General features: G+C 39.2%; 1 protein-coding gene across 1 annotated transcript in view; it reads left to right on the top strand.

The window, feature by feature from the left end:
• Positions 1 to 23361, top strand: part of MIPEP (mitochondrial intermediate peptidase) — a 72422-nt gene that overhangs the window by 15381 nt on the left and 33680 nt on the right. The window contains exons 10-13 of the mRNA XM_010161070.1: positions 12207 to 12360; positions 13396 to 13473; positions 14454 to 14658; positions 17720 to 17829. Of these exons, the coding sequence (XP_010159372.1) occupies positions 12207 to 12360; positions 13396 to 13473; positions 14454 to 14658; positions 17720 to 17829 (547 nt within the window). The remainder of the gene's footprint in view (positions 1 to 12206; positions 12361 to 13395; positions 13474 to 14453; positions 14659 to 17719; positions 17830 to 23361) is intronic.

Genomic DNA, 23361 nt, shown 5'->3' with positions numbered 1-23361 from the left:
GTGCATGGCTTACATTTTTGTCTGTCATGTTTTGGGACTCGGAAGTAGTTTGTGTGCTCGATTTCTGTATTGTTAGGAATAATGTTAGGAATTTCTGCATAGCTTTTGTTGAAAGCGTAGCACATGTATGTTTTCGGGTGTTTCTTTTTGACTGCTGTTGTCACTGTGGCTCCAGCTGATGTACAGAACTGTAGTTTCCTATACTGTTAGGTACATAAGATTTTAGATTATCTTTACAAGCCCAGGTATAAAGCAAGGGACTACAGGTTTGGTTCTTGATTATGTAACTTGGCAACGTTCTAGCATGTCGCATACGTACCACGGAAAGGTGCAAGAAATATTAGATGGGATGGTGTCAATGCCTGTTGAAAAGGGTTTACTGTTTCCCATTTTGGTCTATATGACTGTATTTGCAAACAGAAATGTTGTGAGCAAACATTAAGTAATGTGATCCTAGTGTGACCTTTTACTTCCTCTTCAGTTCTCCAGATTTTGACCAGCTACAAAAGTTTGTCTCAGATGACACTGAAACTCATGACATGTTTTCGTGTCTGTTTTATATCTGTGTACTGTATATTTTAAATGTATTTATATATTTTATAGTCTATTTTTATTCTATAGTAGAATGGGATTAAGGAAACAAATCCTTTATTAGATTCCTCAAACTTAGTGTTAAGAGCTGAATATTTACTTCGGAAGATGGTAGGACATTCACATGCGTTTGGACTATTGAATTTTAATGACATTTGCTGTCATTAATGAGGTTGCCTGTATTTTCACTTTGCTTCTACAGTTGTTACTGACCATTTCTGCTGTTTTGTAAGTTGAACAGCAGGAGGAGCTCCAGTCTTAATTCACAGAGAATGTTGTTCTTTCTGTAAACTTAGACACCATAATTTTGTGTCTGTCAGCTTTCACCAGATCTTTTCCTTGGAAACTTGATCCTACTTAAAAAGTGTAAGTCTCCAATTGATGGTAACAAGATGGTTTGCTTTTTTTAAAGTGATGTTAAGTAGCCTCTCTGGCTTTAAACCCACACTTAGGACAGTGCCATGTTTTTGTAGCTGTAGTTAAAGTGGCAGAGAAAATAGATGTCAGTATAAATGTACATTTAAGAGAACTGGAGACGAAAGTCTGAAATTCATGGTAGTAGTATCTTAAAAGAAGACAGAGTAATTATGAGAACCTCAAGAATTTTGGCAGGCTAAGGGCAATAAAACAGTGAATGCTGGAACATGCTCCAACTTCTAACAAGTAAGAAGATGCCTAATATGTATATTATAAAAATAATACTGTTGAGTTTTAGTGCAGGCAAGTACCATAGTATTAATTAAATCCCATTACTTTCAGTAAGTGCAGCTGCAGTTAAAAATAATTCTCAAGGCCCTGATCTTGCAAAGATGTAGTAGCCTTGCTGGCTCTTTCTGGGTCATATAAAAAAAAAAAACAACCCAATACTGGACAAGGCTTTTTGAGGTCAACAATTTGCCTTGAAGGTGGGACTGGCTATGCTTAAGCCACTTCTGACAGAGGCACAGAACCGTTCTAGAGAACCATCAGCGGTGAGCTTAGCGTATTTGGTGTCGACTCCTGTTTGGCTAACCTTTGGTGCTTACCAGGCTGGGCTGAGTTTGCTGACTCTAATTCACTGTTGAGGTTTATGCCAAAATGTCAAAGATTTTATTCAGCTTGCAAATGGGATGTGCTTGCAAGGTGTTGCACTCTGTGCTGGTGCTTCTCTTAGGGGCTGCAGAAGTAAATGAGACTGGCTTTGGGGGTGAACAAACCAGTGCCAGAACAAACCATTTCCTGCTGTGCAGGAAGGAGAAGCCACCACAGCAACTGAAGGCGTTTTGGATCCTGCAGAAATTAGAAATAACTCAGGTCCTTTCTTGTTGGGACGGTACATAGGCTGCCGGCCTCAGGGGAGAGTGGGCAGCACTTTTCTTTTAGTGGGGTAGAGACAATCCCAAGGTACCTAAGCATGACTCTGGATGTTTCTAAAGTTGCTAAAACCTGCAATAATTTTGAGGTTTGCAAGTTAGTTGTAAACAAACTCATTCATGGCTGCTTTTTGTTAAATTATTTTTAGTTTTACGAAACAGTGTTGTCTGTTGGAAATACCATGTGGAAAAATAGCCCAGAGTCTTCATGGAATATGTGAGAAAACTGACAATGTTCAAACGGAAAGCTGAAGTGGAAAAATAATGCAGAATTTAAAAAGAACTAGGAAATCTTTCACCCAGAGTGCTCACAGAGAAGGAGAACTTCCTATAACTATCTGTTCATAAGCAAAGGAAGGCGTGCCTTCTATTAAATCAACTAATGCAGGTGCAGAAAGTCCGTTTAATCTACCACTTGCTAAGCTAGTGAACTAAGCTTTTTTTGAGGAAAACCTGAAAGTTATTGAAAAGGCTTGCTGTGAAGCAGAATTCAAGTCTCAAGAATTATTCCTTTATTCAAAACATTGTGGAAGGACAAAGAAATTGTTGATTTGAAAGCGAAGTGAAATCTGGAAGTTGCATACAGTGTCGATACTAAACCAATATTCCATATTACATCCTGACCTCCTCCAAAATATTCTATGAAGTCCAATTATCAGAAAGAAGAAAGGAATGTGAGATACAGGTGCTATTTTATGGTTGATGAGAGTAAAAAGGCTTTCTATTATTATTTTTTAAGAAATCCAGAGTCTTCTATAAATCAAGGTTGAAGAGTCTCCCTTCAGGTAAAGAATTAAATTTCATCGTTTGGCATGTAATGAAAATTGGAAGGGGTTTTCCTTGTCTTGATCTCTTTAAGTTAACCTGAGGGGTTCATCTTACTTTTATCTTCCACTAACAAGATTTTTTTCAAGTTTCTTTGAAAGTTTTGAGAGAGTCTGTTTTATTAAAGATAGCTAACTTAGTGTTTTATATTTTCTGGGATGTCAACAGGATAATATTTTTTTAAAAAGTCAGCATGTATCGGGGACCGTATTTAATAGCCACCAATAAGAATTCTTGCCAAGCAGCTAATTTGCAATTAAGAGTCTGAATGCTTGTGTTCCGAAGAACAGTGACTCTTACTCAAATATGCCTAATGTTCAAGTTTAAAAAACATTCTTAATAGAATAGATGAATGTCATGCTACACAAAAGTCTTAGTTTCCTTCCAAATATACAGCTTAATTGAAAGTGATTTTAGAAGTCTGCATCTTATTTATATTCAGTGAAGTCATATATGCTTAGAAATAATTATTTATAATGACATGCTACATCTTTGTTCTTCACAGGCACAAAGCCTCTTTTGTTTGAAGCCTGCTGTTCTTGAAGAAGAACCAAACCTCATTGTGTTTGTTAATTTCTTTTAAAAATTGGTTTTTAGATTGGTTTGGCCACATTTACTTCTTTTAAAAGTAGTGCTGGGCTGTATGCTGTTAAAGTAAGGTGTCTGGATTTTTTAACATAGTTTATTGGTTAATATAAAGCAGGAATTTGCATCAAAGGAACTACTGTTTTCTTTGGTATTTCTGCTGTCTGCAGGAGGGTACTGAGATTTCTCATTGTAAAGTTTCTGAGCTTATATTCTGATGTAAAGTACATAGAAAACTTTCATTCATTCCCTCGCTTTGTAATAAATACAAATGCTTTGGCATTTCAAGTCAGATGTTCAGAGTGAATTAAGTTATTGGAATATGTTTTAAGACAAAATGAAAGCAGAACAAACTTTTTTTATTCACTTTTGTCCTTCTCAGTCTCTTGCGGTTTCAGACATTTAAGTATATGAGTTGCGCAATTCTACAGGAACAACATAACTTAAGGTTCATCATTCCACTAAAAAGGGACAATTTTTTTTTTTATATTCAAAGTATCTAATTGAACATTTGGCATAGCAAAAAATATTCTTTTCCTCTGTAGATGAGTTCATGTATGTATTTGTTGATGTTGTTTCTGATTTGTTCAGAGTGAGTTTCAGTTACTGGTGTCCTTTGTTTTTTACATACATGTAATATATTTTCATATAAACGAAAAGCAATTTTTTTTCTTGTCATCATTTAGATTAATAATTGTGTTCTCTGGTGGGTATGTCTGTAACAGATAGAGATCTTGGTATTTCCTTTTTCTGCTCTTCCAGATGCGCATTCAGATCCTTTAAGTTTCACATAAGGGCTTAAGAAAATGTACATGCCCAAGTTCAAGGGTAGTTGGGAGAACTTTTTGGGGCAGTGCAAGTATCAAAAATGAATCCACAGCTGTTTTTTTAACCTCAGAAACCCTAGAAGGAAGGTTCTGTTGTAAGAAATCTTTTTGACTGGAGTGTGTAGTTCTCTGCAGAGTTCTGTTGTGATCCGCCAGACTGCCATTCTTCCATTGTCTTTACCTGCCTTTTCAAAGGTGTCTTTCCATAGAAAAGGCTGTGATGTTCATCCCCTTGGGGCTCGGGTACACAACATGCAGTCCCGTCAGGGAAGCCTTTGTTCCAGAGAGGTGCAAGAGCTTATAGCTTGAGCTCAAGATTTCTGCTGGTTAGCTTCAGTTGGTACCTTGCTGAGCTTGAGAGTGGCATTAGATTTGTGCCTGCCTTTCTCTGGTGTTGTTGCCCCCAACATCAGAGGGATATAGACCAGCTGGAGCGAATCCAGAGGAGGCCACGAAGATGCTCAGAGGGCTGGAGCACCTCTGCTATGGGGACAGGCTGAGAGAGTTGGGCTTGTTCAGCCTGGAGAAGAGAAGGCTCTGGGGAGACCTTATAGCCCCTTCCAGTACCTGAAGGGGCTACAAGGAAGCTGGGGGGGACTTTTTACAAGGGCCTGTAGTGGCAGGACAAGGGGTAACGGGTTTAAATTGAAAGTGGGGAGGTTTAGATTAGATATCAGGAAGAAGTTCTTCCTGGAGAGGGTGGTGAGGCACTGGCACAGGTTGCCCAGAGAAGCTGTGGATGCCCCATCCCCGGAAGTGTTCAAGGCCAGGCTGGATGAGGCTTTGAGCAACCTGGTCTAGGGGAAGGTGTCCCTGCCCATGGCAGGGGGGTTGGAACTTGATGATCTTTAAGGTCCCTTCCAACCCCAACCATTCTATGATTCTATGATAGGCATCCCAGGTGCCTATTTTAAACACTCTGAATCACCTTGCTGGGGCCCAGAACTCACATTTTTAGTGAAAGAACACACAAACAAGATGTTTGATTCTTGCCCTGGCTTGCTTAGCTGATCTGAATCCTCTTTCTTCCTCAGGAAGTGCTATGACTATGCTTCCATGTATTTGCCAGCTTTGGAGACAGCAGTACAATGTTCTGCTGGTGATCTTAGTAGGCCATGTGCTTCATCCTCTCCACTAAATTTTGCCTGTGTGCTCAGCTGGTGCAGCAAGCAAGCTGAAAACTGCAGCATACAAGAAAACCTGTCTCCAAGCACCTCTCTGCAGTTGTTGTGCCAAATGGAGCTCCAGTTGGTTTCCAATGCGGAATTTAGCTGTCTCCAGAACATTAACCTTTCTTGCTAGTAGCAGTAACCCTTAGCAGAAATTTTACTGGTAGCAGAATGCGTGTTAGCGTGGTTCAGTATGGGTCGTGATAACTTCTTTCCTGATTTCTTTTCCCAAAAATACTTGAATGCATTTCCTGTTGGAGATAAAAATTGTAACTTGGCTGTGTAAATGTAGAGGCAGCTTGCCAAAGAGTGACCAGTAAGAGTGTGCTTATGTTAAAGCAGCTGCTTCTTGCAGCTTTATTTGAAGTTTTTACTATTTGTTGTAAACAAAGAAACACAGCTAGGGAACTGTCCAAGCCCACAGTTGATAACAGCTTGAAAACCATGCATAAATTGATTCTTGAAGTGGCTGCTCCTTTAACATGTAGTATAATAAAAATAAATACATGCACAATAGGGTCATCAACGGTTATTAACATGTAGATGCTGAAGATTGCTTCACTCTGACCAGTGAGCAGTTCAGGGGCAGGCTAAGCTGTAGTACGTTGGAAACACTGCTTCTTTTTATATGGAGTCAGTCACTATCAGTTAATTCATTAACTCAAGGTTTTGTCCTTTCATTCTATCAATAGAGAAGTAAAGTGCAGTGGAATGCCTTGTTTTGGTAGGGTTTTGTTGGGAGGCTTTTGTGTGCGTTTTCAAATACACTTGGCTTCACGTTTGAAAAAAAAATTATCAAAGAAACACCATACACCTGGGATAGGAGATGGTGAACTTTGAGTTTCCCCTTTAGCTTCAGGAGAAATTAATTTTACAGTCTTGGATCAGCTCTCAAAAAGGCTCTGCATCCTACAAAGACCACCTCTGTCTTTGTTACAGGTCAGTTTAAAGTGCTCAAGGAGTGTATTGATAAGACGTCTTCATCTTGGAGTTTTATGTGGTCTTTTAGATAATCTGGCTCGGGTCAGAGAGTGTTTTGAAGATACAACCCAAGACCCTTGAACAGCTTAGAAATTTCATTCCAAGGGCTGAGGATAGAGACATTTGGCTTGCTGTCACACTCACAGTCCCTGTTGCTGCCAAGGTGTGCTATGTTAGATTAGCATGATTTTTTTACACTGAAATACTGTGCCTGGAAATGTGTTCTTGCAGTTTCACTAAGGTGCTGAAGCTGTAACTGAGGCTGGGTAATCATTTGCTAGCAACAGATGCTTTTTTTTCCTGTCATCTGGAAACAATAAAGTTGCTAATGGCTGCTACCGTTTGAGTGCCTGGAATCAAGCACGAATATTCAATAAGGGAGCATGTAGTTTGTCTGTAAACTCTTCCAAATACTTTTCCACCCACACCCTCCAGCCAGACTTCAGTTTTACAGATCTAGTAGAGATTGTAGGATTTCCTGTTCTGCTTACTGAGTGTTCTTTTTTTGGGAAAGATTCAAATATTTTAAATTATTTTTTTCCCGTTCCCTTATTGTTCTCTAATCTTATCTAGTGTAACACCTTTAATTCTGCAGTGAGTAGCATTAAATCTTGAAGGTGGGGGCTCAGGAAAGAGTCAGTCATATGCTTGCGCATGCCACTGAAAGGCAAGATCACCTACAGGTAATAACTCCTGGAACTGGGTTTTTGGTTATAGGACATCAGCTTCGGATAGCTGAGGTTTTGACTAATTTCTGTTCGTAAATAATGCCAAAAAGAAAGTTTTTCTGCAATCAGTGTAAGTTTGGGGTTGGGTTTTCCTCAAAGATAGTTGATCTGACTTGATTTGTGAAAAGAGTTCATGTATGAGGTGGGACCAAATTCAAAACTTGTGAGTTAAATCTGTGTTTTGGTGTCTGGAATGATTACTGCTTAGTGGGTAGAAACTGGTAGTAGAGAAAGATTTTTGAAGAGATACTCTCCACTTCCTGGACCAGTAGGTTTTTTTCCAGTACCCGATACTCATTTTGAAACATGTTTCTGATTATGATCATCTGATTGCGAAAATTGCTGTATATTATCATATTTTAACCACTTTCTTTGTAACCTCTGTGACATTGCAGTGGCTAGCAAACAAACAAACAATGAATGCCAGATGAGTTATAATAATCACCACTCAGGATTGTCCAAAAAGTAATTTAAATATCAGTCTGTGTCATGCGAGACTAGTGCTATTTGATAATTTTTCAGTATCTTCGTCTTTGTTCACTGGTGCAGTAGGCAAGGCAGAAATGGAGAAATAAGTGAGATCAGAAGTAGAAACTGGGGTTTTTTTGGCGTTCTGTATATAAAAATAAATCGTTTTTAAAAACTTTTTTTGCAATTTTCCGTTGGCAAGAGGGATGTTAACACACATCTTTGATTAAATGTGGGAGAGGTTTGATCCTGACAATGTTCTACCAGAAGTGACCGACATTAACTTTATGTAGTTATTATTAAAGTGGTTGTTTAATCAGGACCTCATTATACTCTAAATGTCAAGACTGTGACATCTTCAGACATTAGTCAGGGTAGGGGACTAGCTCCCCTGGGGAGTCTGCCTTAAGCCAGTATCGTCTGTTACTGCTATTTTCCTGTGTGGTGGATACGTATTGTGCTTTTGCAAAAGACAAAACTATTACAGACTGATTCCCACTGCCCCCATTTGGGATAGTGACAGTGTATTACAAAACACCTATCGGAAAGCCTTCTCCCCATCCTCTTCATCATCGGGTAAGTTCACAGGGACAATGCACATGTTCAAGAACTGTTAGAAACGAGGAAGAAAGAGGCACTTATGTTCTCCCTATAGTATATTAATGTCAGTTCTGCGATTCATGAAGAAATATCACTGCTTTTTCCTCCTGGTATGTGTGTGCGTTTTTGACACAAACAAAATGAAACATGAAGTAGTTTCAGAGTTCTTCTGCTCTGCCCCCCAGCAAAGATGTTAATCCAGTGTTTTAGCTGAGTGTGGTAATCCTTTGCAGTTGGCATGAAATGTTGCTCTTCTCCGATAAAGCTGGAATCCATCTCATACTGCAGCTGTGTGGCCGTAGTCCTAGGCTCCATATGGTATCTTCACAGGATCACAGAATGGCTGAGCTTGGAAGGTTGGAGGTCATCTGGTCCACCCCTCCTGCTCAAGCAGGGCCACCCGGCCTATCTCTAAGGATGGAGACACCACAACCTCTCTGGGATCCCTGTGCCAGTGCTCAGTCACCATCACAGGCAAAAAGTGTTCTTGATGTCTCCATGGAGGAGCAGAGACCCACCTGCAGCCTGGGGAGGGCCTCAGGCCGGAGCAAGCAGCTGCACCCGAAGAAGCCCGTGGGAAGCCCGCATTGGAGCAGTCGGCTTCTGAAGGACCGCGGCTCAGGGAAAGGACCCATGCCGGAGCAGTTCATGAAGAACTGCAGCCGTGGGAAGGAGTCACATTGGAGGAGTTCATAGAGGGCTGTCTCCAGTGGGAGGGACCTCACGCTGGAGCAGGGGCAGAATGTGAGGAGCTCTCCCCTGAGGAGGGAGGAGTGGCAAGGACAATGTGTGATGGACTGACCTCAGTCCCCATTCCCAGTCCCCCTGCACTGCTGGGAGTGGAGGAAGTAGAGAAACTGGGAGCAAAGCTGAGCCTTGGAAGAAGGGAGGGGTGTGGGAAGGTTTTTAAGATCTGTTTTTCTCTTATTCTACTCGTGTTTTAATTGGTAACTAATTAAATCAATTTTTGTTCTCCAAGTTAGTCTGTTTTGCCCATGACCGTAACTGGTGAGTGATGGGCTTTGCACATGGCCAGCACAGCTCTGGCAGGTCTGATTGAAATGAGCTCTGCATAGAGCCCTGCAAAGAGCCCTCATGCAATCTCCATATGAAACCACGTGAGTGTGTCTGTATTCCTCCCCTGGTTATGTGATAGTGTTGTACGTGGACTTTGTGCTGCACCTGGATTAATAAACATTTCTGGAACCTAAACCAGGAACGGCAAATTTGAGTGGCTCTGCAGAAATGAGTGTGGGATGAGCAGGGTTGAGACAGAGCCAGAACTAATAAATGCTGCTCGTTGGAACTGGCTTTGAGGAGATCGAGGTCTAGGTTACTACTCAAGGCTGAATTACGACTAAAAGTGATGTATAACTTTTGTCCTTTCTTTATTTATGTAATTTTTGAGCAATACAAAAGGAATATAATTACCTACTATTTAACCCTTAATTTATTTTGAAATAAATGTAATTTTAAAAATAAGGATAATCACATTTTCAAGCTCGGAGAGGTATATGTGGAGAAATCCTGCTTTACATTGTAGTAAACTTCTTTTGAGACAGTACTTTTGTAGTTAACTTTCAGTTTATGGTCAGTCCTTGGTTAAAGCAGCAATTGTTTGAATGAGAAATGGGAAACTCAACTTAGTATTCGTAGTAGTATGTAGCATGTTCCTGCCTCCCTGGAGGTGTTTTCAAGGCCAGGCTGGATGAGGCTTCGAGCAATCTGGTCTAGTGGAAGGTGTCCCTGCCCATGGCAGGGGCGTTGGAACTAGATAGTCTTTAAGATCCCTTCCAACCCAAACCCAATCATTCTGTGATGATCGTATAAGATTTTAAAGTGACGTGGCAAAAAAACAGTCTTAAACTATTACGAAGGTTGTTACAACTCGCTGCTAAAAGGGGTTACTTTCAACACCTTTCAATAAAAGGAGGATTTTAACAGGTCTTGTAGTCTGTCTGCAGGGAAAGCTTCAGAGCAAAATCAGGTGGAGACTGAAGCACTTAGTGGTGGGTTTGAGTTTACACCGTAACAATCTGAGCAGAAGGTGATCACCGTGTGGTGTCTGGAGACATCTGGGATTTACTTACTACAGCTTCCCAAAAAGTGCTACTGTTGAAGGAGCTGCAGTTCTTAGGAATTACTGACTTAAAAATCTCAGGTTGTTCAAGACTGAAGTTCTGTACTTCTGTGGGGCTCCAGGTGTAAAGCAGCATACTTCATACTCCAGATTTCTTGTGGCTTATTACGTAGAAAACAACTAATCTCTTCTCTTTTTTTAGAGACTTGCTTCCAGTCTTTTTATCTAACTTGATCTAAAATGATTTATATTGTGCTAATTTTTTTTCCTTTGGTATAAAGACTCTTTTTGGTTAAGAAGGAAAATGTGTGTATTGCAGCATGCAGAGTGTGAATTTAAGTCGTTATGCATCTTGAAGACCTTGTGTCAGCATGGTAAAGGCAAAATCTGTTTTATTTTCTATGCTCTACTGTAATTAAAAATAGAATAGAATACATTCCTTTTAGCCTTTTGTACCTGTAGCGTGAAAATAAGCAAAATCCTGCAACTGACCATACCTGTATTTTTGACAGATGTTGTGAAATGCTGCTAGAGTATGTGATAAAGGTAATAGAAAGGATACTAGACCAAGAAAACAAAATGCATTGACATTTTTGAGTGCCGTGGCTTAGAGGAGTAGCCCCACTCTGCTGCGCATCACAGTGCTGTGAAGCTGAGTAGTGAATTGTGGCTGCATGCTGGCAAATGCAGCCAGTGGACGTTGCTTTTTAGGTCTTTTGTGTGTGGGAGTGGGAAGGAAGGAAGGGTCGGTAGGTGGATAGGGACTAGCTGACTCTTTCACAGCTGCCTCTAAGCCTTTTGATCACAGGCCTTAAAATAGCATGGTTCTCATCTTTGGTGTTTATATGCTGTAGTCAAGCTGATGCATGTTTACATTTCAGCGACTGGTTACCCTTTCATTAAGAAGCAAAAGCACAAGAGCATGAAAGAAGATAGAAGGGAGGCACTGTGATTCTCAAGAGTTAAACAGTCTTTACTCTGAGACCCCAGAAAATGGTATAAAATAACAACACTTGGACATTGTATGTGAAAGTAGGGAGCAAGAACATTTTTGCCATTTGGGGTGCACACATCAACTACCAGCAGATTCCAGTTCTGATTTTGCTGTGATCTCGTAAGAGTTGTGTGGCCCTGAGCAGCTTGTTGGAAGGTGTAAGTTTGCAAAGCATTTGTTTGTTTGATACACTTGTAGTTTGTTTTCTTTTTAGGGTCAGAGTCTCAGGGAGTTTGAGCCCAAGCGTAGGTCACGTCTCGCCTCTGAATTACTTTTATAGTTGTATTTTGTTCATTCTTGGTTTATGTGTGTGCATGCAGATGCACGGTGTCCTCCTCCCCACGTGTGTCTTCTGTGCTGCAGTGTAGTTGTTTGATATTTGGCTTAGGAAGCGTGGCCATGTTTGAACTCCATCCACATCACGTACTAAAATCTCTACCTGTCTCGAAGCCGTAAGATACTTCATATGTGGTTTAGAGAGTCCCCAAAGCTTGAGGTGGGATTCATGTGTGGGAGGTGGTGTTTCTGTTGCTCCGACGAAAGACGGGACTGCAGAGTCAGCAGTGCTTACTGGTTGGTTTCCTGCCCTGGCTGAGGATTTGGCTTACACCCCAGCCAAAGCCAGCTCCATTTTCTGATCAGTCACACGGCGCAGCCTTGGCATGGGAATGCCACTTGAGTGCCAGTGGACTCTTGTTGATGAAAAGCCACAGCCTGGCCACCCATGGTGTTGCCGTGGTCTGTTTGAGCTACGTGTTCACCACATCTCTGAAAATCATAGTCAACATCTACGAGTTTGGTATCCAAATTTGAATATCTGAGGAATTGAGTTACTCTAAAGTACTGTGCCATAACTTGTCTGTGATTTATTTTTTTATTTGAAAAATAAAGCCAGACCTCCTCAGTAAGAGCCTTGAGGCTTATCTGGTGTATTTTGTCATGTTCTATGACAGTACTTGATGTAGTTCAACTAACGGAATGGTTTGGGATTCTTGTATTTCATTAGGTACAACATTGATCCTGGCTTGTACTGTCCATTTTTCTCGCTTGGCGCCTGCATGGAAGGTTTGAACTCTTTGTTCAGTCAGCTCCTTGGAATCTCCCTTTATGCTGAACAGACACAGAGAGGAGAGGTTTGGTCTGAAGATGTGCGCAAGTTGGTAAGTATTGTTGTTCCCAGCGTCTTAAAGGACAAAGGGAAGTTAGACTGCTAACTTCCTGCTAGTTTTTTTAGTTTCAATTTGTAGATGACTGAAAACGACTAGAATGCTATAGGTGCGTATTCTAGCAGTCACATGGCTTTGTCTCATTTTTTAATTTTGTATGTCATCTTTACTTTGAGATTGGTCTTTTGGTTTTTACATCTTTATTTCTCTGCCCTCTGTTTAGGGGAGGGTGGAAGTTAAAATTTGGGCAATAATTTACTCATCAGGTTGCCAGGTTCCCCTGTTTTCTTCCCTCTGTGTATTCACTACCAGTTCTTCTTCACTACTTTTCTACCTCCAGCAAGAGCTGCTGTTCTTTATATCCTGTGGGTCAATTTATAATTACTCCTCACTCTTTCTGTTTTTATTCCTATGATAAATCAGTTTCTGTTATATGGGCTAGAGGCAGTGTTAATACTAATCTGTGACTAATAAGTTTTGAGTGAAATTCACAGAGTGGTGAGGGTTGGAAGGGGCCTCTAGAGATCATTTAGTCCAACCCCCCCTGCCAGAGCAGGATCACCTAGAGTAGATCACACAGGAACAAGTCCAGGCGGCTTTGGAAAGTCTCCAGAGGAGGAGACTCCACCACCTCTCTGGACAGCCTGTTCCTGTGCTCTGTCACCCTCATGGTGAAGAATTGTTTCATCATGTTCAGGTTGAACCTTCTGTTTTCCAGTTTATGGCCATTGCCCCTAGTCCTGTCACGGGACACCACTGAGAAGAGCCTGGACCCATCTTTCTGACACCCACCCTTTAGATATTGATAAGAATTGATAAGATGCAGAAATGGCTGTAGTTTGAAGGACAAGTTGTGAAACTTACGTATATTTTTTTCCAACTAAAATTGCCAGGAGATTTTTACATTAATTATTCCCGGTTTATTTGTCACTTATAATAAATAAGTCTTTGGATTAAAATACTGTCTCTTCAATTTACACGTCTTATCAGTGCTTTCACTGTGGAAATGATACTTTTTTTTCCCTTCAGGCTGTGGTTCATGAAACTGAAGGTTTGCTAGGATACATCTATTGTGACTTCTTTCAGCGACCTGATAAACCACATCAGGTAACATTTATGATCTGATTCCTGCCTGGGTTTTATTTGAGTAATGGCTGTAGCGTTAGGGCCGTTGGTGTTCAGTGTAAGTTCAGTAAAAGCTATCTGCATTTAGAATAAATTAAACAGGGAAAGTCTGTAATTTCAAATGTGGTTTTAGATAAAATATTTTTGTGAGTAACCTTTCATTAAAAAACGTTAGCTGAACTCAGAGTTTTTCTTCTATAGACTGAGAGGCACTATGAAGTGTTGTAGAATGCTGTTTAGAGAAACGGTAGATTTTTAAACACGTATTTTCTGGCCTACTATTTATAAGTAAAAACAATCTGAAATTTTAATACCCTCTAAAGGTAAAAGCTCATAATGAAAATTTTTATTCAAAATTCTTCTTAAAAGTGTAGATGGTTCCAGCCATTGTGGCTCACTCACTCAGGAAGCCCAGTGCCAGGATATTAACTATACGATGCAGTACAGTAGACACCCCACTCTGTAGAAGTATCTGCAGATTATTGCCTTTAGTGAGGTGGCAAGTGGACAAACTTTAAATCTGCATTAGTTTAATATGTTACTCTGTTTTGCCTAATATATTAGGAGTGCTGTGCAGTATATTTTATAAAGAAGTTACTGCTGAAGAACGAGGAGAGAACTTAATATATAAATTATGGATTTGGTATGCCATTAATTTCTTTGAGCTGGTTGTATTTTTGAGAAAAATGGAGAGACTTTAATAATTCTTAAAAAAAAAAAAAATTTATTTTCTAAAAAGCAACACGGTCTTTATGGAATAAGGTACTTTCCTTATGAATATGAAGCAAATAATAAAGATGGAGAAACAGCGAGCTGCTATTGAATGATGCTGTTAATGATCATTGAATTCAACTTGTGTAACTGAGTATATGTTTAGGTTGGATTTAATAATTTCATCATTGTTTTAATATAATTGTTATAATGACGTTGGCTCTCCATACGTTTGCTTTTATCTTGCAAAGGATTGTCACTTTACAGTTCGAGGAGGCAGGCTAAGAGAAAATGGAGAGTACCAGTTGCCTGTAGTTGTTCTTATGCTTAGCCTGCCCCATTCAACAAGGGGTGCACCAACGCTACTGAGTCCTGGAATGATGGAGAATCTCTTCCATGAAATGGGACACGCTATGCATTCTATGCTGGGAAGAACTCGGTACCAACATGTCACTGGTAAGAAAGTTAGAATAGTGATCTTTTTGTTTTAGTTAAAAGTTTAATTTCTAGACGAAGGGAGTAGATTAAGAAAAAAAAAAAAACCTCAAAACAAGAAAAAAAGGGTATGGACCAGAAGTGGTTGAGTCATATCAATACTTCTACGTTTTGATGGCTTGAAAATACAGTATCAGATCCCGAGGTACTATCTAAAACCTAAACAAAAAACACATGAATATTATTATTCTCCTAATAAGAATTAGGCATTTGTATGTCGTCTTTCTGTATTGCTGATCTTTGTTCTTGCAAAGAACACTCTTGCAAGTTTGCCTTATGTAGAGTCTATAATAATGGAATAATTGGAGAATTGAAAATAAATTAGGCTAAACTTGTATGTAGTGTAAAAACACTACTAATCCTGGTTTGGAAAATATTTAGGAAATTGAATTAAGGCAAATTAGTAAATTAGTTCTTGCAAAGAGCATATGCTAGGAATATGGAAAATTTGTAAAGCCAGGCCTTTTCTAGTTGATTCTAATTAAATCAAAGTTGGTAAATTAAAAGTGTATTGTATTTGCAAGCATGATTAACTGGTAGACCTTTTTACCATACATAAATGAACATGAATGAATATATAATCACAGGGGAGTGGATGCACGGAAAAGGAATATTGCCTTTTTCCCTTCAGTCCCTCTTCTCAGGCAGTGGCAATGAGTGTATTGGCTGACAGCTTGTAGGCTGTTCTGGCCGTCTGCAGTTGTGGCAAATGGGTCAAAGATGTTCTGGCAAAAGCTGCGTGGCATGCTACTTTTCTTACCTGAAAGCTGCTTGGTATATCCTCTTTCCTCTTCTATAATAGCGTGCTGGAAATCACATTTGCTGTAGACATTTACTTATTTAAAAAAAAAAATCAAACCCACAATCATACAGTTGAAATTGTAGCTCCCTTCTCTGAAGGATTTTTTTTGTGTTTTATGCTAATGATACAAAGGGAAGTCCATGGTATCTCAGTTTCCAACAGATACTTCGCACCCAGGGACAAAATATTCTATCTTATGTCATCCACCTACAATGAGGCTGAGCTGTTTGTAAGTGTGTCACTACTGGACATTGTTAAAACAAATGAACACTGTATATGCTCTTGCAGTATAAGCTCTGTATATGGGGACAATTAACTGCTCTCTCTCACCCCTTCCACTCCTCTGGCCTACCTCATCTTGTCATCCAGGAGTGCTTATATGCCCAAAGTAACTGCTTTGGTGGGGTTCTCTTGTGATTAATTGTATTCATCTTCATGTCAAAGTCTTGAAGGGGCAGGAAACAGCTAATTTTGAGGCTCAGACTTTCCATAAGCCCTTGTGTATGGTTTCAGCATTGCCTTAGCTCCAGGCAGTCCTGGGTCCCGGCGGATTTCACTCCAGCTCTAGCATTGCAAAAGCAGTGTTGGAGGTCAGTCATGTTTCTGGAGAGAACCTGTTTTTTTGGGGGTTTGGAATGTGTGACAATCAAATGGCTCCTTCCCTGGGCTGTCTGCTAGGGGCCATCTGCTCTCCTGAGACACTGGGGTGGCAAAGTGTGGAAGCAAGATGACTCCAGGCTGTTGTGAGAACAAAAAATTATACAGGCTTAGTTGAGATGCACTGAATATGTGACATCTTTCCTACTCTCCCCGCCTCCATTTTCTGATTAACATAATGTTAATATTAACATTAATAATCAGGAACCCATTTTGCTGTTAATGGGCCTAAAACTTGGATAATACTGTATGTTTTTGACTTAAGATGTGCTTCTTTTTCAGTTAATCTGTCCCTATACTATATGCATTTATTGATTGTTTAATGCCTCAGTGTGTGTGTGTATAAGATTTTTTTTTTTTAAAACTTAGTTGCTATTTCCATTTTAGTTTATCATGAGGTAGAGAATATCTACATCTGTTTCACAGGATGACTAACAGCAATAAATATTAGAATGACTAGGAAAGATACTGGTGAAACCTCATGTGATGCTTGGGCATGGTTTTGTGTCTCTGGTCTGAAGGTGAATTCAAACTGAAGTAGGTGTGGAGAAGAGCTACAGTGGATAGTCTTTTAGACTTTACGTGGCCTTCAGATAGTGATGGATGAGAGAGAATGTAGTTTCTCTCAATTTAGGAAGTAAAAAACAGTGTTGGTCTGAAAACATTGAGTATAAGCAGATTATTAATTCTGATTAAAAATTAGAGAAATATTTGTGAAGAACAGAGGAGGGATTTTAAAAAATAGATTTCAAGAAAGAATAGTAGAAGCAAAAGCCATACTTACGTTTAAGACTGGTTTTGAATGTTGATTTGATATTGTCTCCAGCAGACAGGGATCGAGGTGATGACCCAATGGGTCCATTATTAAAGTGACAACTTTGTACATCCCTAACATGAATCTAGAAATTTGAAATGCAGCTTTGATTTGCTTATGTGTTATCCTACTTCTGTTGTGTAAGGTGCTGATAAAGATCAGAATAAAAATAAGGTTTTTGGGAAAGTGCTTTTTTGAAAATACTAACTGCTAGGATATTACCTCATTGCACTTACTTAGAACAAGTCTTCCGTCTGCAAGTGTTCCTTGGATGAATGACTTGGTTTTATAACGCGAGGTTAACATAAAGCGTAAGTAAGCTCAGCAAATAGATGAAAGCTAAAAATTATAACGGTGAATGGGATTAAGGCAGAGTTTTATTTACATTGTAGTTTGATTTAGGTTTAGGACACTTAAATAGATTTGGTGTTTTATGTAGGGCCAGTTTGGCTGCAGTCTGGTTTAGTTTAAAAAGGGTGTGATCCAGGGCTTTATAAGGTGCCTCACCCAGCTGTTCAAATATTTTGTTTTACTTTGTGATTTATAGTAAAATGTGTAGGATTATAATGAAGCTTTTCTGGCAATATGTACAATAATGCTATGGAAATAAAATATTGACTTAATAAATGAAAGAACATTAAAGTTCACCAAAAGTCCAAACTGAAATTTGCAAAACCTTTTGGGAAGCATTAACTATTTGTGTTAATGACAATAGCAGATGCTAATGTGTACAATTATTCTACCTCTAGGAACCAGATGTCCTACTGATTTTGCTGAAGTTCCCTCAATTCTGATGGAGTACTTCGCAAATGACTATCGTGTGGTTAACCAGTTTGCAAGACATTATAAAACGGGGCAGGTAGGGGAAATTAATACATAAAATATTGAAAACAGGAATAAATGTATTGCGGAAAATAATCATGTTTTTATCTGTTATTTGTTAATAATGTTTGAAGTAGAAATGAACAATAAATAGAAATTATTTTAATATTATAATTTCAGTTATTCAGAAAAAAATGTTAATCTTCTCATTGCAGAGAAAATAAATGTAATCTGTAAAAGAATACCAGACCCTTATATCCAAGGTTCCAGTTACATATTTAAAACTCTCAACCATCTTTTCCTACAAAGCTTATGTAGTATCTACACTACACAGACTTAGTGTCGTAGGTGAACCACTTCCCTGTGCATCGAGTTATGTGGAATGTGTTAATTTAGTTACAGGTAAGTTACGACAAAAATATGTGATTCATTATTGAACTGTGTAAAGTCTTTCTTAAAGTCAGGTACCAAGTCATGGAAATAAATGGAAATTATATGCAGTGTTTAAATTTTTAGCACAGTTTAAGGTAGCGATTGAAATATTTGGTGATGAAAAGTGTACTGCTTTATTTAGTATTGCATTAGGATTAGATTATGGCAGTCATGAATATCTGCATTAAAACTCCAATACCTGTTTTGCATAGAATAGCTTTATATCTGCCTACTGCAAGGGTCTACTTTGTATGGGAAATACAGAAAAAACAACCCTTTTTGGAGCAAGGTGACGTTGAGTCGTGGCTTTAATGCATGGCAGCAGAACATAACTTACATTTGCACAGCCATTTCAAAAGTACAAACCAGTAAACAATAACCAAAGATCTTCTTCTAGTGCTTTTGACCAAGGCAAGTTTCGGTGTACTTAGATGCGATGGTTGGAGAATAGACTAGCCATCAGTGCAAAAACAAGAAAGCCGACTAAACTGTGCAGTGTTACACTTGATTGGAGGATTTTATCCAACACTAAGCATTCAGTATATTTCAGTATGCTGAACTTCTATTTCAGTAGATACTGTCAGAGAAATTTGCTCTGTAAATCCGGTTTCTTTTTTACAGAGCAATCATTTCTGCAGAATTGATTGCAGTAAGAAAGTCTCTTTGAAACCTGGGAGTTAAAAGTACTCAGTTCAGGAGTGTTCATCATTTATATGTTTGAGTCCACATACCGAAATACTGCTTTCTAGTGTTCTCTATAAAGTTCATGTAGTGTTTAAACATTGTGGAGTTCATCTGATTGCCTATGAGTTCAGAGAATGAGCCTGGCTAAAACATCTGAAAGAGATTTGTGGAACATTATTTATGGCTTTGTATTTTCAAAATGGCTTAACAAATCTAAACCATGTTTAGTTGCAGTGCAAAAGTTAAGAACCAGACACTGTGTCCCATTTGGCATTTCCATAAACTTCTCCTGTTTATTGGTGGTGAAATTTTGCCCTTTCAGACAGCAATAGAGGGAGGCTTAATGTAGAAATTCAGTCTTGAAGGAGGCAAGAATGGATAATGTTGGAGGATGAGAAAAAGAGCCTGAAACTGCTGTGGGGATTCTGAGGGCTTTAGATGGCTTCCTTTTACTTGATGTTTTAAAAATTTAGAATGAATTTTTAGCCATTATCCAACATATATAAATCTGCTTTTGCTTATGTTTGTTCATCTAAGGTAGTTTTAAGAATCTGGTGTCAGATTTCTGTATGTGTCATTTAAATAAGAATAGATTGAAGTAATCTTTTATGTTCTTGAAATTTAGTCATTGTTAGAGCAATTACTTTTGTCTGTTGTGTATATGTTACAGAATACTACCTGTATTCTATAATCCCAGAAAACCCCAATGCTCTTACATTCACTTCACAAAAATTCTCTTTGGTCTTACATTTTCTGTGCTTGTTCCCCAAATAATTTTTTTGGTGTGCAAATAGAAACTTGAATCAACGTTTCCTTCTGCAGTTTCATAGAATCACAGAACGGTTTGGGTCCTGTCACTACAGGCCCTTGTAAAAAGTCCCCCCCAGCTTCCTTGTAGCCCCTTCAGGTACTGGAAGGTGCTATAATGTCTCCCCAGAGCCTTCTCTTCTCCAGGCTGAACAAGCCCAACTCTCTCAGCCTGTCCCCATAGCAGAGGTGCTCCAGCCCGCTGAGCATCTTCGTGGCCTCCTCTGGACTCGCTCCAACCAGTCTATATGCTTCTGATATTGAGGGTTCCACAGCTGGACGCAGCACTCCAGGTGGGGTCTCACCAGAGCAGAGTACAGGGGCAGAATCACCTCCCTTGGCCTGCTGGCCACACTTCTCCTGATACAGCCCAGGATACAGGGCTGTAGTTTTTTAGTTATTTGAAAGTAAAATGAGTTCACTTTACCCACTTTTCGAAAAGAAATAAGGAAGGTGGGGACAACAGTGAAAATGTGACATTTGTAGAACTATTTCATCCAAATGTTCCGTATGACAATTTTTATTAAGTTTCTTCTTATGAATAAAGAGGCTGAGCTTTGCTGTGTGAGAAGGATCTTTCCTGCGACGACAACACTAACATAGCTCTGCTGGATGTGGACAGAAGGAGTTTTTACTTATCTAGCTTGTTGAGGAAGCAGTGCCGATAATTTCAAAAATCATCCTTCTTTTGGCATCGCTGCATCTATGCTATATTTGTGCACGTAACTTTTGGGTAGCGTTATGTTTAACACCACTACTGAACATAATTGGGTCAGAAAAACTTGGTAGCGTAGCCTCAGCTTATGATTGCCTTTGCCATAAAAGCCAATTGTAAAAGGACTGGTCCTGAGGATCCTCACTTAGGATCAGTGGTTGTGGGAAGAGGAGGAGAAAGAGGTGTTGCTTTGATTATTAAAACATATGAACTGTTGAAAACTGTTTTTCTAGCAGCAGTGCAGAAAAAAGATTTAGTGGGCAGGCTTTCAAAGAGAATGCATTACACACATAGATGTGGATCATGAGGATCTGGTTCAAAATATCTTGAAGTTTATAGAGAGCTTGTTTCTGCTTTCTGTGCATTTTGGATGGTTGTGCTGCTGCTGAGTGAAAAAGCTTGCAAATTCTTCTGGCAAAAGAAGCAATTCTTGTGAATGTAGTTCAGAAAGCTGGCCAGCACAAAAACACTTGTTCCAAGAAAGTAGCAAGACTAGATTTCCTTTCATCTGAAAGATAACTCAAAACACAAAATCCTTGAGGGAATAAAAAAAAGGAACAAGAGAAGACTGTGTTAATTAGTTACTGAAGTTGAATTACTCGGGTGAGCTCATGAAGTCAAGCTGTAACAAAATGACGTCGTAGCAGTGCTGAAGCAGACATCTGATGCGTGCGTACCATTTTGTATCACCAAGTCAAGCTGTAACAAAATGACGTCATAGCAGTGCTGAAGCAGACATCTGCGTACCATTTTGTATCACTGTGTGTGCTTGTTTAATTCCAGGAAGTTCACAGATATGTGGTGGGTCTTTTGAGTTAAATAATTTTAAACTTGTGTGTCTTTGGAGGCTCTCTTGAACAAAGGCCACTATTTCAGCTGTTCAAATTCGAACTGACTTAATTTTTCACAAAGATGGAATTACAAAGGCAGTGTTGTATTAGCATGACTACAAGAATGAGCCCACAGGTAGTAAACTGTTGTGATGTGTCGCGGTCACTACACAGCAGTAAGGAGTTAAGTGTGCTTTGGGACATGGGGAATTCTGTTCTTTTAGCCACCATGGCAAACACGCTGAAAAATTCATGCCAAGATCTTAAAGTTACTTAATACCGAAGGATGGAAAAGTGGAACCCAGAGTAAAGCATGTAGTGTTTAAATTTAAAAAAGAGAGTGGTTATTCAATTAACATAGTTTTATCCAAAGCTTTGTGAAGTCTTTCTTTTAGAAGGAGGATAACCATTTGATTCTGGTTTTATCAGAGAGCACATATCTGAGGATAAGTAAAAGAATCATGCAGACTTTTTTCCCCTTAGCTGATTATTAAGGGCTTGTATGAGATTGTAATGGAGCAAGGAGAAATAGTTTCTGTTGCCTGAAACAGTGTATGTTCTTTGCTGCGTTCAAGACCTCAGCATGTCTGTAGGCCTGACATTCACAGAAACAAACTTCGGAGAGGAGTGGTGATTTTTGAAAAACCCTCTGGAGTCTAATTTTGGTTCCCTGAAGTCTTGAATTTTAAAATCTCAAAGGTGCTGTGGGAAAAAATAAGTGATCTCCTTCTTATTGATCTTTCAATGTAGTCTAATTTTGACAATATTTGTTGGTGCCAAATTCTACTTGGCTTGTGAGTTATGATCATAACACAATCTCTGAGCCAGTTCAGTAGCACGAGTAGATTGAAACAAACATTTATGTCTTTTTCTCATGTGCCTTTTTGTCAATAGGTATTTTCATAAGAATGATTTGTAATTTCTTGTTGGTTTTAATCTGCTCAAACAGCAGAGCTTGATCTTCAGGGCAGAGTAGATCTACATTGTTTGTTTGATATTCATATGGCTGCAAAAAAAAAGATAAAAAGATTTTCTTGGAGTCTCTTGGTATCACCTACGTTTTCCTTGGTCTCTAGAAGGTAGTGCTAAGCCATGTCCTGTGCAAGAGATTTTAGTACATTATTAATGATCATTGTGTGTCTCCCCTCAGGAGTTCAATTTGGAATAGGATAGATGCTTGTAGCCAAACATAAGGAAGAAACGGGTGAATGCAGAGGCTGTCTTTTCAGCCCTCTTCTCTGGCTTGAGATCAGTCATTTGCAATACAGTCAGAAGAAGGCAAGATTATCTTGTGTGGCAAGTCTGTGAGAAATGCTTAGCTCTGAACTGAGAATTAGACCTGCTTCTGTTGTTTCTTGAGCAGTGCTGGATGTGACCAACTATCCCAGGGAGCGTACAGTCTGTCCGCATCGCCAAACCTCGCTGCTCTGTGCCCCAGTGAACTGCAAACTTGGATTTCCCAATTCAGTTGAGGATCTCTGGGACTGTGGTTTACCAAAATGCCAGTTAGAAAAGTCTTAGTGTCTTTTGTTCTATTTAATTTGTGTACCAGCTGAAAGCCTGTGTACTTAACTTCCTCTTGCCATCATTTAATGTAGCCGAAATACAATATTGAAAATCCGTTATGCTGAAAGAGCTGGTTTGACCTTACTGGTAGGAGTGCTCTTGGCTTTAACAGTCTTAAATTATTACTGTGTAAAAAATACAGGTTTACTGTTGCCAAGCTTTTGGATGTTCAGCTCTTTTAACACTGACAAATTACAATTTAATAATTCCCATCCAGTTTTCTCATACTTCACTGTATCCAAAATACAGGTGCCCCTAGAAGAAACCAGTTTTGTGTGGTTCCATACTGCACTACTTCACTAGGAAATGAAAGCTTCCAAAAAGCTGCCAAAACTTGCTGCTAGGTTTGGTGCTTAATAGCAAAATCTGTTCAAAATCCTGTACGTTTCCTTACATAAGGGTTTCTTACATGACAGCTGAAACTGTGTTTGCAAACCCACATGTGCTTTAGTTCCAAGATGGTAAGTCATTGAAGTGCATACCTTGCTCTGTGTAAGAGGATGAGACAAGAGATGTTCATAGAACCAGGAGAAAA

This window comes from Eurypyga helias, unplaced genomic scaffold, assembly GCF_000690775.1.
Source record: "Eurypyga helias isolate BGI_N326 unplaced genomic scaffold, ASM69077v1 scaffold2611, whole genome shotgun sequence".
Lineage (NCBI taxonomy): Eukaryota > Metazoa > Chordata > Aves > Eurypygiformes > Eurypygidae > Eurypyga > Eurypyga helias.
The sequence above is the reverse complement of the archived record's forward strand: the minus strand, read 5'-3'. Positions and strand labels throughout refer to the sequence as shown.